The 16,874-nt window shown below is 43.2% G+C and overlaps 1 protein-coding gene across 3 annotated transcripts in view; it reads right to left on the bottom strand.

Moving 5' to 3' along the window:
• The window catches only part of LOC311242712 (SLAIN motif-containing protein-like), a 32,382-nt gene extending 24,997 nt beyond the window's left edge, over positions 1–7,385 (bottom strand). For 2 of the 3 annotated variants that reach the window (XM_084331720.1, XM_084331722.1), the window contains exons 1-2: positions 7,196–7,385; positions 5,641–6,359 (exon numbers count right to left, since the gene is read on the bottom strand). In XM_084331720.1, the coding sequence (XP_084187846.1) occupies positions 5,641–6,350 (710 nt within the window). In that variant the 5' untranslated portion in view covers positions 6,351–6,359; positions 7,196–7,385. Of the gene's footprint in view, positions 1–5,640; positions 6,363–7,195 lie in introns of all 3 variants that reach the window. The other variant, XM_084331721.1, reaches the window with a different exon arrangement.
• Between the last annotated feature and the right edge of the window lie 9,489 nt (positions 7,386–16,874).

Here is a 16,874-nt window from a genome sequence, read left to right as displayed (position 1 = left end):
ATGCGAGTGTGGAGACCCTGAGCAGACTGTTGAGCATATCCTGACCATCTGCCCCCTATATAAACCACCCTCTGTCCCCTATATAAACCACCCTCTGTCCCCTATATAAACCACCCTCGGAAGCTAGCCTCGTTGACGTGGGACCAGACTTAAGGGCATGTCTACAAGATACGGAGTTGGACCTCTGACGTTACACGAAAAAAAAGCTTGCGCAGGTAAAGGGCAACTCAGTCACATGACTCAGTTGGTATTGCCGATTGGCTCGAACACGGTATGTTTATAAACAAGAAACACATCTATAGCGAAGGCCTTTCAAGGCCGTCACATTCGGATAAACGGCAGTGGAAAAACGGTATCATTCGACGCGAGCAGATGGACAAAGACCAGCGATTTGTCAGAAGGTTTATCGTACTTTACGGACGACGCCGTCCTCTGCTTGACTCTTTTCCTGCGAAGATGGGGTCCTCCTAACTTTACCCGAGCCCCAAAAGACAAAAAAGATTTCCATTGAATTCCTCTAAATGTCAATCCTAAATGTCAATCCTTTCCCCCCTCTCTTCCCAGCCGCGGTCACGCAGTGGCCCTGGATCACGTGGCACGCGAGTTCCACCCAAAGCAGTTAATCTACCCAGCGGCATGCAGCGTGGAGTCGATCAGATTATAGCCCTGTTGCGCGGATTACAGGATGTTGTGGCTATGATAACCTCACAAAGCACATATGGCACGGCTAATGATGCGAGACTGAGAATAAGTCATTACTGGTCTGGCTGTTTTTAAGCCCCACGGCTGAGCTGCTAAAGCAGCCGTCAGCAAAACAATATGCTACCTGTTTTAGACTATGCTAAATTAGGGCTATTAGATATGACCCGAAACGCGATAATTCATTAAACACACCGGCACACAAATACCCCCTTCTCCATCGCATTGGCGCTGTGTTGGCATGTTTGTAATGTCTATTTGTCAACATGTTTGTATTGTCTGTTTGTCAACATGTTTGTAATATGCGTTTGTCAACATGTTTGTATTGTAATGTCTGTTTGTCAACATGTTTGTAATGTCTGTTTGTCAACATGTTTGTAATGTCTGTTTGTCAACATGTTTGTATTGTAATGTCTCTTTGTCAACATGTTTGTAATGTCTCTTTGTCAACATGTTTGTAATGTCTGTTTGTCAACATGTTTGTATTGTAATGTCTGTTTGTCAACATGTTTGTAATGTCTGTTTGTCAACATGTTTGTAATGTCTGTTTGTCAACATGTTTGTATTGTAATGTCTCTTTGTCAACATGTTTGTAATGTCTCTTTGTCAACATGTTTGTAATGTCTGTTTGTCAACATGTTAGTATTGTAATGTCTGTTTGTCAACATGTTTGTAATGTCTGTTTGTCAACATGTTTGTAATGTCTGTTTGTCAACATGTTTGTATTGTAATGTCTCTTTGTCAACATGTTTGTAATGTCTCTTTGTCAACATGTTTGTAATGTCTGTTTGTCAACATGTTTGTATTGTAATGTCTGTTTGTCAACATGTTTGTAATGTCTGTTTGTCAACATGTTTGTAATGTCTGTTTGTCAACATGTTTGTAATGTCTGTTTGTCAACATGTTTGTATTGTAATGTCGGTTTGTCAACATGTTTGTAATGTCTGTTTGTCAACATGTTTGTAATGTCTGTCAACATGTTTGTAATGTCTGTTTGTCAACATGTTTGTATTGTAATGTCTGTTTGTCAACATGTTTGTAATGTCGGTTTGTCAACATGTTTGTAATGTCTGTTTGTCAACATGTTTGTATTGTAATGTCTGTTTGTCAACATGTTTGTAATGTCTGTTTGTCAACATGTTTGTATTGTAATGTCTGTTTTTGCTTCACCTGATCGCATTGAATATTTTTTGGGACGCCAAATTCATTATGCTGTGGAGGGGTATGGCGTGGGCCAAATGGACATATGATCTACCAGATGGCAATCAAATAATTGGAATATTATTTTTGGAATCGCACCGGCCAAAGGTAAGAGCAATTTGATGTCAATTTCAGCTTGATCGTGCAAGGATTTCATAGCCATCCCCCAGATCAGCGTATGTTGTGGTAATAACGAATGCTGTTATTGGCAATCAATTAATCAGAAACGACCCCCCCCCCCGCCCCCCCCCCCCCCTTTCATGCATTCATGATGGAACATAATACCGATCATATGCCTTTGGATTTTTAACTGTATCGTGTGTAGGGACGAAACTAGGGATGCCCCGATCACGTTTTTTGCCACCGATACCGATCACCGAGCCATATCGGCCGATACCGATCCGATATCGATCGTTTTTGGTTTTATAAAAAAAATATATATATATATATATACTTTTTTCTTTTTTTTTTTTTAATAAAATATATATATTATATAATTATACTTGTAGTTGTATTATCTGCAAGACATCGCCACCACGCAACAAGTCAAAATGCTTGCTATCTCCACTGTCTGTGTGTATACTCTGCTTTGATCAAATCACATTCAGCATGCCCTCAGCAGGGTATATCTGCGGCTCTGCAGATATACCCTACTCCCTCAGCTAGCCCCGTTTGTGACTGCGATGCAAGCTGGGGCTCGAATACGCATCGAATCAATGTTATAAGACATTGATATCAGGAGCTATCTGTAGCTACTGCTAGCCGGCTAGATAACGTTAAGACAACGCCTCAGTGAACTATTTAGTTGAATGGGACATTTCGTTTTGAACAGTGAGCTAACGTGAGCTAACGTGAGCTATCATGCACTACTAGACTATTGCTGGAGCATTTGTTGATATCAGGAGCTATCAGTAGCTAGCCGGCTAGATACCGTTAGACAATGCCTCATGTATTAAACTAAAAGTGAATAGTTGACTGGGTAATTTTGTTTAAACAGTAACGATAGCTAGGTAGCTAACGTTAGCTCACGGTCCCATGCACTGACTAGACTAGAGCAGACTATTGCCCGAGGCAATAGGAGCCGCCTCTGTGTTTACACGGGTGCAGGAGGGGCAGGGGAGGAGGAGCGGCAGTTTGCAGCTCCGTGTGTCGAGTGAGATCTCCGCTAAGAATTGGATCATGTTTTTCGATCGGTTTTCACGATCGGCGAAAATAAAGCATTATCGGAATTCACCGATCTCATATTTATACTGAATATCGGCCGATACCAATCACTGGCCGATCGATCGGGGCATCCCTAGACGAAACGCCAATGGATTTAACGCTATTAGAGTCGCGCCTTATAAATAGCCTCACAGGAATGATCCCAGATCATTCCGATATAACACTCATATTTACCACGGTATAAAACGGGAACGTATGGATGGGGGAAAAAAATATTTGCATCTTGAACGATCTTACTACTGTCAATTGGATCCATAGCTATAATATATAAAATATAGATTTAGCTCTACAAACAGTGAAAGTTTGTAATGGAAAACTGGCCTAACTACAGCGGGCCCGTCTAATGGCTGGCACCCATTGAGTTAAGGCAAAATGAAACCCATGAACAGGGTAAACAGAGCAAGTACAAGCTGGTACAGGCTGATCTGGGGCACGGTGGGGTAAATACAATTAAGAACGATTATTTGTAATTAGCAATCTGCCATTACCGATCCTTGTAGGTAATCAAATCCTGTTCATTCAATTTTGACAAATGAGCCAAGTTCTTCTTGTCCCAAAATAGGATAACTTGACTGGCACTCAGTAAGCGTCAACGGGACATTCAAGCAGACACAGCAGGATAGTTTGAGGCTGTGCCGCTGTGCAGAAAAAAAGCTTTCTAAAAGAACTAAGAGGTTTATGCCTGGCGAGTCAATTATTAACCCATCTCCTTGGAAGATCAAGAAAAGAGGGTGGGGATTGAGACAGGTCAATTCACACACGTTGGAAGTGAGAGTCTTTAGAAATCGAAACCGGATTGTCTTCTCTAGCATACAGAAAACAATCCGAAGCATATCGAATGTGTTTATCTCAGGTTCCATTTGCCATGTCGTAGCCTCGCAGGTACATCTAAAAGAAGACCAGCGTGTCTCCTATCGGGCTTAGGAAGCCAACGTTGTGTCTCTGGGCCAAGCAGTCATCTTTTGAAGGGTCACTCCAGTTGACCGAGTTTGTGTTGACAGTGACACAGGCAGATCTTTGGGTTAGATTAGTGATGCACGATATATCGGCCGCCGATATAATATCGGCCGATATGGCCGTTTTTTTACACATCGGTATCGGTCCGATATCAAGATAGGGCCGATATTAAAAAAATAAATAAAAAATTATTATTATTTTTTTTTACATGTTTTGGCCTTAAATAGTTTCAAAATATCAGTCATTTCTGAAAATAAGTTACAAAAGTAAAAAAAAAAAAAAGTATGCGTTTTGGAAAATAGCTCTTTATTTGATTATCATAAAAAAGTGTTTTCTATACAGAGATATCGACATCGGTAAATATCGATATCGGCCGGAACAGCAATATTAATATCGGTTATCGGTATCGGCCACAATTTTCACATCGGTGCATCACTAAGAATAATGGTTCGGGAAGTCCTCTTGTGGGCCCAGAAAATCTCACGACCATCATAGGAGAGACCTCCTCCTCGACCCTTCCAGTTGCCGAACCATCTAGCAACCATATTCTAACTTATCCGATTCGAATCTGCCAAGTAAGTAGCGGTGAGTTAAATGACGCTTGTTGTGTAACTAGTCTCCGAAAGCCACTGTGGTCTTAGAGCCAAGCTCAGACGCCTCCTCCCACGGTGATATTCACATGTCAACACGGCAGTGCTGTGCGCAGCTCCCCGACTAAAATCACCTTGGCTGGCTGCCCCTAGCACAACCCACGATGTGCCCCATCCTACTACAGCATCTAACCCCCCCCCCCAGACACATTATTGTTTGGTGATCAAATAGCTCTTGCCACAGCCAATTCACGAAGGCTTTTTGTGAGGACGAGAATAGCACTATGAAGTCCTCTCCTAGTTATACTTTATCCTCCTTCTCATGCATATTCTTTCTCACTGTTGTTGAGCATTGCATCAAATTACTATTGCAAATTAAGCCCCTGGGAGCAGCAACTGACCTTAAACTTTAAGCCAGGGCTTGTACTGAACAAGTGACTCATGTGGCTGCGGGGGCATGTAAACACGCAAACACAGCGGGCAGAGCCGAGTGTGACATCAGTACGACGCTTGGACACCGATCGGCAGATCTTCTAGGGGGAGGGGGCAATGAATGACACAATCGTATTATATGGGCTGCCATGTACACATAATCGATACAATTGTATTTATTTATACAAAGAGGCTTTTTTCCTGTTTCCAGATTAAAAGAATGGTGCTTTGGGGGGTTTCCCACGCAAGTGTTAAACAGAGCTTGCACTCTAACGTCGGTTGCGTCACAGTAAAGCAGGTTGTTTGCAGTCTTAACGCGCACCAAGGCAAACACTGTGCGTGTGCTACACATCCGTCTAGAGAGACTACACTCTGCAAGGATCGGAAAAACCAACGCAATGAATCTACACAGCAGTCCTGACACAGAGCTGCGTGAGAAATGGAACGATGAACTCGCGGGAAGGAAGGAAGGCCGCCGGGGGCAAAATAGCCGCCGGAGACCGAAAGAGACATGCACAGCACAGGCGTCGATACCTACCAGCTGTTCTCATCCTCCACCTCTGCACACTCATCCTCCAGGTCCAGGACGTCCAGCTCATCCAGGGCCGTCTGGTCCTCCACCCCGGAGTCACTCTCCGCCAGTGTCTCCGAATCATAACTGTCCTGAGAGGGACTCTCCGGGGTCTGGGTTAGACTCTGTGCCGACTCTGGTCCGTTACCGCAGCAGGGCAGGGACAGAAAGGCCACACGTGGCCGCCCCCCACCGCTGTCCTCGTCCTCCTCCTCCTGCTCCAACCTGTTGGCCATGGGCAGGGGGGACATCTCCTCGCTGCTGCTGCTGCTGTCCTGAGGGGGGGACAGCAGCTCAAAGTCCCTGCTGCCCAGCTCAGCAGCACTGGTGGTGTGCTCCAACCGGAGGTGGGAGACGTTGTTGGTCACCCCGCCTCCACAGGAGAGCCTCTCGTTGATGTTGGTTGTGCCGGCCGTGTGGTGGTTGCCGTTGCTGCTCGCCGCCAGTCCCCCGCCGCCGTGGAGAATGTTCTTGCTCCCCCGGTTACGGAGTGTCTGGTTCTGGACCTCAAGTCTCCGAACTAGCTCCTGCAGCTTGCGCACCTCCTCCAGCTCCTCCCCTGCCATGTCCTGTTCCTCCGCCTCCTCGTACCCGGGCTGGGAGCTCTCCATGAGCCCACTGGAGCTGGCATAGTCGGGCTCCTGGTCCACCACACTGCTGCCATCTGGAACCACCATGCTCCAACTCTGCTGGGGAGGAGAAGGAGAGAGAGAGAGAGGAGAGTCGCTGTGAGACGTGGACACTACTCACGCCTGCTCATTTGCATGACAGGAAACACTGGTCATGCCTGATCATAATTATTCGTACGTGTGTGAATGAATGAATGAAAACTTTATTTAACAGATTGCAGAATGGGTACAATACAGTATGGCTCAATACATACAATTGTTAGGGGGATGCAGACCAGAGAAAGACGTTTGTCTTGTTTCCATCAGGGTCCCCCATTTTCAATTCATATAGTTTGTGCATCATTCATTGACAAACTGTGCGTGCGTGCGTGCGCCCCCCCCCCCCTAGAAGGATTGGAAACAATAATATAGTTGTTACGCTGCACAGGAAGCCATATATAACAGACGTTCTGGGAAGAAATGGACTCTAACGTTAACGATAGCGACGTTACAATGCAAGGGACTTGCATAATGTATCGGACAGGAGGAGGGGGATCACACCACGTCTTGTCCGTAATCCCCCCCCCGCGCCATTGGTACGCTAACTAAGTCAGCTAGCATTATTAACGCTGAGCTACCTTTAGCCACAACAGTAATCGATGGTGATCATCGATCATCAATCCCCCCCTCCCCCCATAATGCTATTCGCTGAGATGGCAACCACTCGCTAACGTTACAGCGGCAATCAAATCCAATGCAGCAGCACACTGCACACAGCACATGCAACAACACCATGCTGTTGCTGTAATAAAATCGTTGTACATCAATGCATTCGCTGAGATTGGTACAGTATGAGTGTTTTGGTCGCATTAGCTTAGCTAGCGAGCTAGCAGCAAAACAAACCTATAACGTACCCGGTGAGTTGAGCCGGAGCGCCGTGTTGTGTTGTCGTCTCGAACCTCGGACTTATTAACCTCCTCTCCGCATGAACCACTCTAACGTTAACCCTTTGGGTTTTTTTAAGATATGATTGTCTGTGTATTATAACGGAATAATAACCCCCAGGTTAATCCATGTCCTCCTGTTGTGTTATGGCTAACCCGATAGCATGTACCTGCCTGGTAAACTACTACTAGCTTGTTGATTGACTCTAGTTAGCCCAATCATATCAGACCTACAGCATTGCTAGCCCCTCCCTCCTCCTAAAGATTTTTTCTCAGGTATTTGGCGCCCCCTACGGGATACTCGCAATACTGCTATAAAACGTGTTGAAGTTCCTCTTCTAGACATCAGGTGTCTCTGTTTACTCATCGGTACCTTTATCATTCATTCGTTCGTTCGTCCATTCATTCATTCATTCATTCATTCGTCCATTCATTCATTCAACCTTTATTTCAACTCTCAAGTATCAAGATCATTGAAGCAACTTAAAATAAATAGTCATAAGATAAGATAAATACAAGGAATGAAAACAGTAAAATAATTACACATTGAATAAATAGGACAAAGCACAGATGAGGAGAAGAACAAATCGTGCATACTGATGCAGGGAGGTTCGTACTGAGCTCGGAAGACCCGCCTTTAATTTATTTGCTCCAACCACTTGGAACTATCTAAAGACACCTTAAAACCCAAGAAGTTGGTAACCCTTGGTCATTTTAAATCTACGGTTTTAAACCATTCCGTCTGTACCTGTTTTAATTGATGTTTGTATTTTGTATCTTGTATTGACTGTTTTTATATACTTGTTTTAATTGATTTTTGTCTTTATTTTATACCTTAATTGTGTGTTTGATTGATTGATTGATTGATTGATTTATTGATTGATTGATTGATTGATTGATTGATTGATTGATTGATTGACATTTTTATTAACAGATTGCAGAATGGGTACAATACAGTACAGCTCAATACACACAATTGTTAAGGGGATGCAGACCAGAGAAAGACTTTCGTCTTGTTTACATCAGGGTCCCCCATTTTCAATTCATCATAACATATATGACATACATGACATACAGATAGACAGTACTGCTACATGACATACCAGATCTACAAATATACAGTACTGTTTATGAGTACAAAAAGAGTCTAAAAAGAGAGTAGGCCTATATACATTTGAGGGGGAAGAAACTGTACATTGGAGGAGGTTGGGTAGGTGGGGTGGGGGGGGGCGGGACTGTACATTGGAGGTGGTTGGGTGGGTGGGGTGGTTGGGTAGGCGGGGTGGGGGGGGGGGGGGGGGGAACTGTACATTGGAGGGGGTTGGGTTTGGACAGCCAGTTTCGAATTGCAGTCTCCCGTAGGTGCTCTTTTAGAGTAGTTTTGAAGGTGGATAGTGATTCACATTCCTTTATAGCTGTGGGTAGGGCGTTCCACATTGATGTGGTATAATTGCTAAACATGTTTAGTCCCTTGTTTGAGCCGAATCTGGGTTTAACATGATTTGTGGAGCTCCCTCTGGTGTTGTGGTCGTGGTATTCACTGACCTTTGGGAAGTATTTTGACATGTACATGGGTACCTTAGTGGTGTAGTGTATCTTGTAGACCAGGCCCATTGCAAATTGCTGTACTCTGTCGTCTACTCTAAGCCATCCTAGGTTGTCAAAGTGTGCAGGGGTGAGGTGGGTTCTAGGAGTAAGGTCAAGCAGTAGTCTGACCAGTTTGTTTTGTGATGTTTGTAATTTTGTTTTTAGCGCCTTTGAGGTGCTTTGGTACCATGCGGTGCAAGCATAGTCGTAGTACCCTTGAATGAGTGCTCCTGCCAGAGTCTTCAGGGTATTCTTGTTTACCAGAGAGGAGATCCGGTATAAGAAACTATTTCGTTGGTTGACTTTTTTGATTTCATTGAGCCATTTTGTCACAGTACAGGAAAGATTTGCCTCTAGGATGGAACCCAGGTATGTAATTTCATCTTTCCTTGTGACAATATTGTCACCCACTGTAACTGAGAAGCCGTCGGTCTTGCTGAGTTTGTTTTTTTAACCGAAGAGAATGGACCCTGTTTTACCCAGGTGTAGTGATAGTTTGTTATCAGCGAGCCAGGTGCAGATTCTGGCACATATATATAATCATGTTCTTAAAGTGTTACTGACCTATTAAACTTGCCTCAAAATTACGTGTGGGCTGTAATAAATTGAATGTTGGGGGAGGGGGGGGGGGGGTGAGAGATTGTGAAACTTGCGAGAAAGTGATAGCAAATCTGCATTCTTCAAGAACGTGCACCAACAAGCAGCTCTGCATGCAGGCCTGTACATCAAGTATATCCTATGGCACTTTTTTTTTCTCTATAGCTGTTAAGCAACTACATCATGGAGTTGTATAAAGCTTTCATAATAAATCCAGCGGGATTGTATACTTTTTATGGTAATTACATATGTCACACATCGTAAGCTTGGTTTTACCTGGTGGATGTCGTGAGTAGGTCACTGCCTCCGGCATGGTTGAGACAGGAGGTGATGTAAGGCATGGAGAAACAGAATGAAAACATTCCGTCATATAAAACATCACGTTCATGTGACATAAGGTACATCTAAGATGAGATCAGATAAGCTATTCCTTTATTAATCCCCATTGGGAAATTCGGGTCTACATGTACTATAAGCATATCTGTATGAAATTCAAATGAGATCTTTCTGAAAGAAACAGGAAGCAGGGCTGCTGAGGCGTGGCTTGGATGCATCGCCAAGCAAATAACTCCAGTAGACTATAGACTCACACCCGGACTGGAGAGATGGAATTTGGAGCAGTTTACAGCTTCACGTTTACTATTGGACCTTGATAGTCCACATAATCTGAGGAAGATGCAGTTGCGTCGAAACGTTCAGTTATATTTTGTACCTAGATAAAGAAAGAAAACCAAAGATGCCCCGTGTGCTCCAGTAGGCTGTCTCTCCTCTATAACAGTCTCAGTCTTCATTGTATTCCGTCTCTTTATCCCCAACAACAGATCCAATTTCACTTCACTTATGTTGCACAAGCTCAAAGTAAGGAAACGGGGATGATTAAAAAATTCCTGCACAACTTGTTTTGCACAGTCAATAATGCAGTGCTTTGTTTGGAACAAGGGAGACTCTTGACACAGGCCTCAAACACCGCCGACTCAAGTGAAACCCCAGAAGATACTGAGAAGACAAAACATCCAGATTACAATTAGAACAACTGTGACAGATATTACAGCTTTAGACCCATGTCAATACACATGACGTGTACAATACACCGAAGGCTTCTCCGGTATCACAATACCATGGCTGGCTTCGTTGTCTGGGTTTTGGAGACACTACACCTGATAGTATCCATTTTCCATTTTTACCTACAATCTGCTTTTGTCCTTTGCTGTTTCTCTTGTCTTGACCTGCACCCTATGGCATGTATTCACAGGCTCATGCTCCCTATAGAGCCCAGGGAATGAAAAACACACATTCCTTGTTTTTGGGGCTGCGTAAAAACTTGAGTCTCCTCGATATAGAGATTTTATGTTTATCGTGAAGCCTCCCGTAGGGTTGTTGCAACTGAAGGGCATTTGCCTCATTTGAGAGACATGTGGGAGTGATAATCCCTTTCACCTACAGGATATTTCAAAGACGCGTTTGATCGTTTTTTGGGGGGGCTGAGTAGCATGCCTTTACCCACAAGTATACTAGCGTGCTTCACTGCAAGCGTGTTCAAGCAGGCCTGTGGTTGTAAAACACCAGCCAGTCTTACAACACATACAAAAAAAAGAAAAACACAGGAATGCTAACCCATAAATCCCTTCAAGATATCTCTCTTTTTTCCCCTCTTTGTTCGGAATTAAAACGCCAATCCCTGATAATTGTAACTATCAATGTGGGGTATATTCACATAGCCTACATTATTAAAACGTTTGATTTTGAGATAGAATAATCAGTATTTGGAACCTTTTATACCCTAAATTGGAAAACAGATTCGTTTTTACTCTAGTGTTTACAAACATTACAAATGTAAACAATCCGTAAACAATTGAAAACTATAGTCTACCTGTTGTCTGGTGTTAGTCATTCTAGAGCTCAGTCAGCCGGCCATGGTTACACTGGGCTAAAACAGCAACGTTTTGTTGCTGAATGATTACGTTTGCATGTACAAGTAAAAAATAAACACAGTTTTGGCAGGAAAACGCGTTTCAGCGGGAACACTGAAAAGGTGTTTTCGTTTTGGAAACTCGCCGACAATGGTGCCATGTAATTTGCGCAAGCCGGATACGGAGCCAAATTCTCCCCCTCCCAGACCCATGTCATGTCAACAAACCCTTACCACGCAAGAGTCGACTGCATGAGCAGCTCAGAGCTCCTCTTTCAACATAACAAGCATTAAACAAAATGGCCCAGTCATCTATTCACTTTTGTTTAATACATGAGGCGTTGTCTTGGATTCAAAACCAAATTCACAGCAATACTCAACAACATGGCACCCATAAGAACCACCAGGGTTAAAAATCGCGCTGAGGCATGGATGCACACTGAAATACTGGCCGCTATGAAAACCAGAGACAAAAAATGCTCTGAACTTCATAAAAGTCAGACAAAGCTTTCCAATAGCTCAAACAGTGAACTCCAAGCCCACATGGTTGAACTAAAAATCCAAATAAACAGACTAAGAAATGACGTAAACACCATGATCAGAACCGCAAAAAGAAATTTCATCAACGACAAAACTGAGGAAAACAAAAACAAACCCTGCGAACTTTGGAAATTACTCAATAATCAACTAGGCTGCAGTAAAAAACTTAAAACCAGATTCTAAAACATAAACATAAAGACGGACAACACGCTCATCACAGACAAGCTGGATGTAGCCAATTACTTAAACATCTTCTTCACAAACATAGCCACAACACTGGTAAACAAACTACCCTCCCACTCAGTGCATTATGGGGTAGAACACATAGTAGCATACTACAAAAACCTAGGGGTCCACAAAGACGACTTCAAACTTGAAATGGTAACAACCGATGAGGTACTCAAAAAATTGAGCGCCCTCCAACCTAACAAGGCCACTGGCCATGACAACATCCCCTCCAAATTCCTCAGAGACGCAGCAGCCGCCATCACCCCGGTCATCACACACATAATAAACCTCTCTATAAAACAGGGGCACGTCCCCAAGGACTTCAAAATTACGAGAGTGACCCCTCTGCACAAAAAGGGCAGCAAATTAGACCCAGGCAACTACCGCCCTGTTTCTATTCTTACCTCCATCTCGAAAGTCATGGAGAAAATAGTCTACGAACAGGTCGAAAAGTACCTGGCGGAAAAAAATCTAATCTACGAATTCCAATCTGGCTTCAGAACGTCCCACTCCACTGACACATGCCTCCTCTATTTGAACGACCACATCAAACAAGAGGTGGACGCGGGCAAATACTGCGGCATGGTCATGCTGGACCTACAAAAGGCCTTCGACACTGTCAATCACTCCATTCTAATGGACAAGCTAAAGGCAATTGGTTTTGATAGCTTATCAGTGAGCTGGATGCAATCCTACCTGGAGGGGAGAGAACAGATGGTAGAGGTAAACGGTACTCTATCCCCCCCCCTCACAGTGAGCTGTGGTGTTCCACAAGGAAGCATACTAGGACCGCTACTCTTCCTAATTTATGCAAATGACATGTCGTCAGCCTGTGACTGCAACTTGTTCCTGTTTGCGGACGACTCAGCCCTGCTGGTCTCTGACAAGAACAAATTGCAGGTTGAAAAAACCCTCAGCACGGAACTAGGCAAAATCTGCATATGGCTTGCTGATAACAAACTATCATTACACATGGGCAAAACAGAGTCCATTCTCTTCGGTTCAAATAACAAACTCAGCAAGACCGACGGCTTCTCAGTTACAGTGGGTGACAATATTGTCACAAGGAAAGACGAAATTACCTACCTGGGTTCCATCCTAGAGGCAAATCTTTCCTGTGACAAAATGGCATCCAATGTAATAAAAAAAGTCAACCAACGAACTAGATTCTTGTACCGGATCTCCTCTCTGGTAAACAAGAATACCCTGAAGACTCTGGCAGGAGCACTCATTCAAGGGTACTATGACTATGCGTGCACCTCATGGTACCAAAGCACCTCAAAGGCGCTTAAAACAAAATTACAAACATCACAAAACAAACTGGTCAGACTACTACTTGACCTGAACCCCAGAACCCACCTCACCCCTGCCCACTTTGACAACCTAGGATGGCTTAGAGTAGACGACAGAGTACAGCAACTTGCAATGGGCCTGGTCTTCAAGATACACTATACGAACCAAAGGTCAGTGAATACCACAACCACTACACCAGAGGAAGCTCAACAAATCATGTTAAACCCAGATTCGGCTCAAACAAGGGACTAAACACGTTTCGCAATTATGCCACAACAATGTGGAACGCCCTACCCAAAGCTGTAAAGGAATGTGAATCCCTGCCCACATTCAAAACCGCTCTTAAAGAGCACCTACGGGAGGCTGCAATTCTAAACTGGCCACCGTAAATGCCCAAAACCCTCACCACCTCCTAATAGACAGTCTCCTCCCCACCGCATGTATATATTCCCTCCCCGCCGTATGTATATTTCCCTCCCACCCACCCACCCCCTCCTAATGTACAGTCCCCTCCCCATCATATGTATATACTCTGTCAGGATCTAGGGGTAACAGTACTGTATATTTGAATACCGCTTATGTCACAAATGTATCAGTACTAAATACCTATATGTCCCTATGCCATAAATGTCATGTATGTTGTGTATGTCATAAATGTCTATATGAAATGAAAATGGGGGACCCTGATGGAAACAAGACAAACGTCTTTCTCAGGTCTGCATCCCCTTAATAATTGTATGTATTGAGCCGTACTGTATTGTACCCATTCTGCAATCTGTTAAATAAAGTTTTCATTCATTCATTCATTCATTGTCTAATGTTATCTAGCTACTGATAGCTCCTGATATCAACGTCTGATATCATCAGTTTGGCATTCGTTTTCGCAGGTGCTGGCTGGCTAGCGTCGCTTGTGAGCTAACGTTAGCTACCTAGCTACTTACTTACTTTCAGACCCTGTTAGTCAAGTTGAACTATCGCTCTGGGGACGCTGATTAATATAACAAGCTACAACAGTCTGCATTCCCTTAACAATTGTTTGTATTGAGCCGTATTGTATTGTACCCATTCTGCAATCTGTTAAATAACGTTTACATCCATTCATTCTGCTAGCATTAACGTTACTTCGTTGCTAGCCACAATGCTATACTGTTATACTGGCATATCCCAATCACGTAAGCTAACAAAATCAGCGATATTTTTGTTAGACTAAACTCCGCTCTTGGTGGTCAATTGTGTTGATGTTAGTTTTGTTTCATCAACAAATCATCAACAAATGAGGCAGAACACACAGTGAATGTATCAGTTTTTGTTTATTTCTTTTTTTATTTTATTTTTTATTTTCAATTTTTGACATGACATAAAACTAGACACACAAACATTAACAGTAAATATCCACAATAAATCACAGGACTATGCAGTCCAGTATTTGAATCAATATAAATGTAGGTTACAAGATATATACATAATACTTACAATACAATACATACATATGCTCTTGCTCGCTCTTCTTCCCCCCCCCCTCAGGACCCCCCTTGGATAATCCATCCATTCTTTCGTTTATAACCAAGGATTACAAATTCATATGCTATGCTTTATCTTCTCCACCACATCTGACCAAATTGCTATGCTGGCTTCATTAACACCTAGGATTCGTGCGGTAGATATCTCTAAATACATCATATCAAGATAGGTAAGAATCCAAACCTTCAGGCACATTTTATCTGGCTGAATCCAACGTGATGCTATTAGCTTTTTGGCAGCCGTAATACCGGACAAGATTAGCCTCTTTACATGTACAGAGTATGATAACTGAGAGACATTATTCAGCAACAATACCGAAGGAAGTACAGCAGGTATGGTCAGAGATAAAAATTCTGATAATTGCATGATTACTTCTTCCCAGAATATCTTAACAGGGGGGCATTCCCAATACATATGCATAAATGTACCGATATCACCCTTTAGACACAAGGAGCGTAGAGAGTCTTGTGTCTTGTGCCCCATTCGGTTCAATCTTATAGGAGTCAGGTAAATCCTATGAATAAAATTAAGATGAACCTGTTGATGATCCGGGTTGCGTGACGATAGTCAGTTTTTGTTTATTGCACTTTATTTCTTGCTGAAAAATAAATGCTATGTGGCTAAATGGCTCATGCGAGGTATAAAGATGGTGGCTTTTGAGATTTTGAGCAGGATGTGGAGTGTCTCGTTCAACCTTTCTGATTGGTTGAAAATGGCCTTCATGTTTGAACTACATCGCCACCTACTGCTTTGGCATTGTACTACAACTACATGTATATAGTAGACGAGACAAAACGACGTCTAACTTAACTCTTACTTGCCTGCCAATACGCAGCGTTCTGAAAAGCGAAATGAAACTAAATGAAATGGCCCTAGTGTAACCGCAGCCCAGCTAGAGAATGAAAACACGTCACCATTCTTATGTGTGGTGTGTGACTATATCCATTTGGTTACATTTCACTAATTGGGCGCTTGAGGAATTAAGACCATCAGCTGTCTTTTACTGTACAGTTTGTACCCATTTCAGACAGTAGCCTAATTGAAAAAGATGCAACAGCATGTCGTTTATTACTGTACATGTGGATCACCGATTGGGCCTTTAAATCTTCAGAAAGAAAGATTTGCATACTGCAAAGATTAAATTGCCGATTACATATCAAATGGATTCTAATCTGTGTCTGTTCATACTCGGTACATCTCACACTCGTTTTTAGTTTAGACTTTATTTGAACAGGGACAACACACATTAATGAATATTACTGTAAATGTGTGAGACAGTGTTAGCCAAAGCTCTGGCTGTTGTCAACTGTTGTCCCTGGGCCTGGTGTTAAAAAGCAGCTAAAAAAGAAAGCATAATATATATATATCATGCAGACAGTTAATTAAGAACAGGTTAAAAACATGCAAAATATGAGTAAGATTGAGCTAAAGAGCACATTGACGACATATGTTAGCAAACATACTACAAACATAAGGACGCTACGTGTATTTTATTGTAGTTATGGTGCTGGGTGAACAACCTCTCCCTCAACGTTGACATGACCAAGGAGCTGGTCGTGGACTGCAGGACCGGGGGAGAAGGCTGGACCCCTTCAACATCAACGCGTCTGCTCTGGAGAGAGTCAGCAGCTTCACGTTCCTTGGTGGGGCCCCAGATCCTACGGCCTTCTACAGAGGCACAACTAGGTGCATCACTGCCTGGTATATATAAATATCTGTACCTTGAGAGTGCCTATATATTTATATACACAGATGATACATACTAAAGATCAACATGTTTATAATACCAGACATGCAGCTATGGAAAGATTCACACTTCCACTACCCAAAACAAATTCATTAAAGAAAACTGTAATGTAAGGCGGCTACGTGGCGCAGTGGGCAAGGCGCTCGCCACGAATACTGGAGACTGGGCTCGAACAGGTTGCCTCCCTGTTCGAGCCCCGCTCTCCACATTGCTTTCAGTTTAGCTGG

This window comes from Notolepis coatsorum (assembly GCF_963971535.1).
Source record: "Notolepis coatsorum genome assembly, chromosome: 16".
NCBI lineage: Eukaryota > Metazoa > Chordata > Actinopteri > Aulopiformes > Paralepididae > Notolepis > Notolepis coatsorum.
The sequence above is the reverse complement of the archived record's forward strand: the minus strand, read 5'-3'. Positions and strand labels throughout refer to the sequence as shown.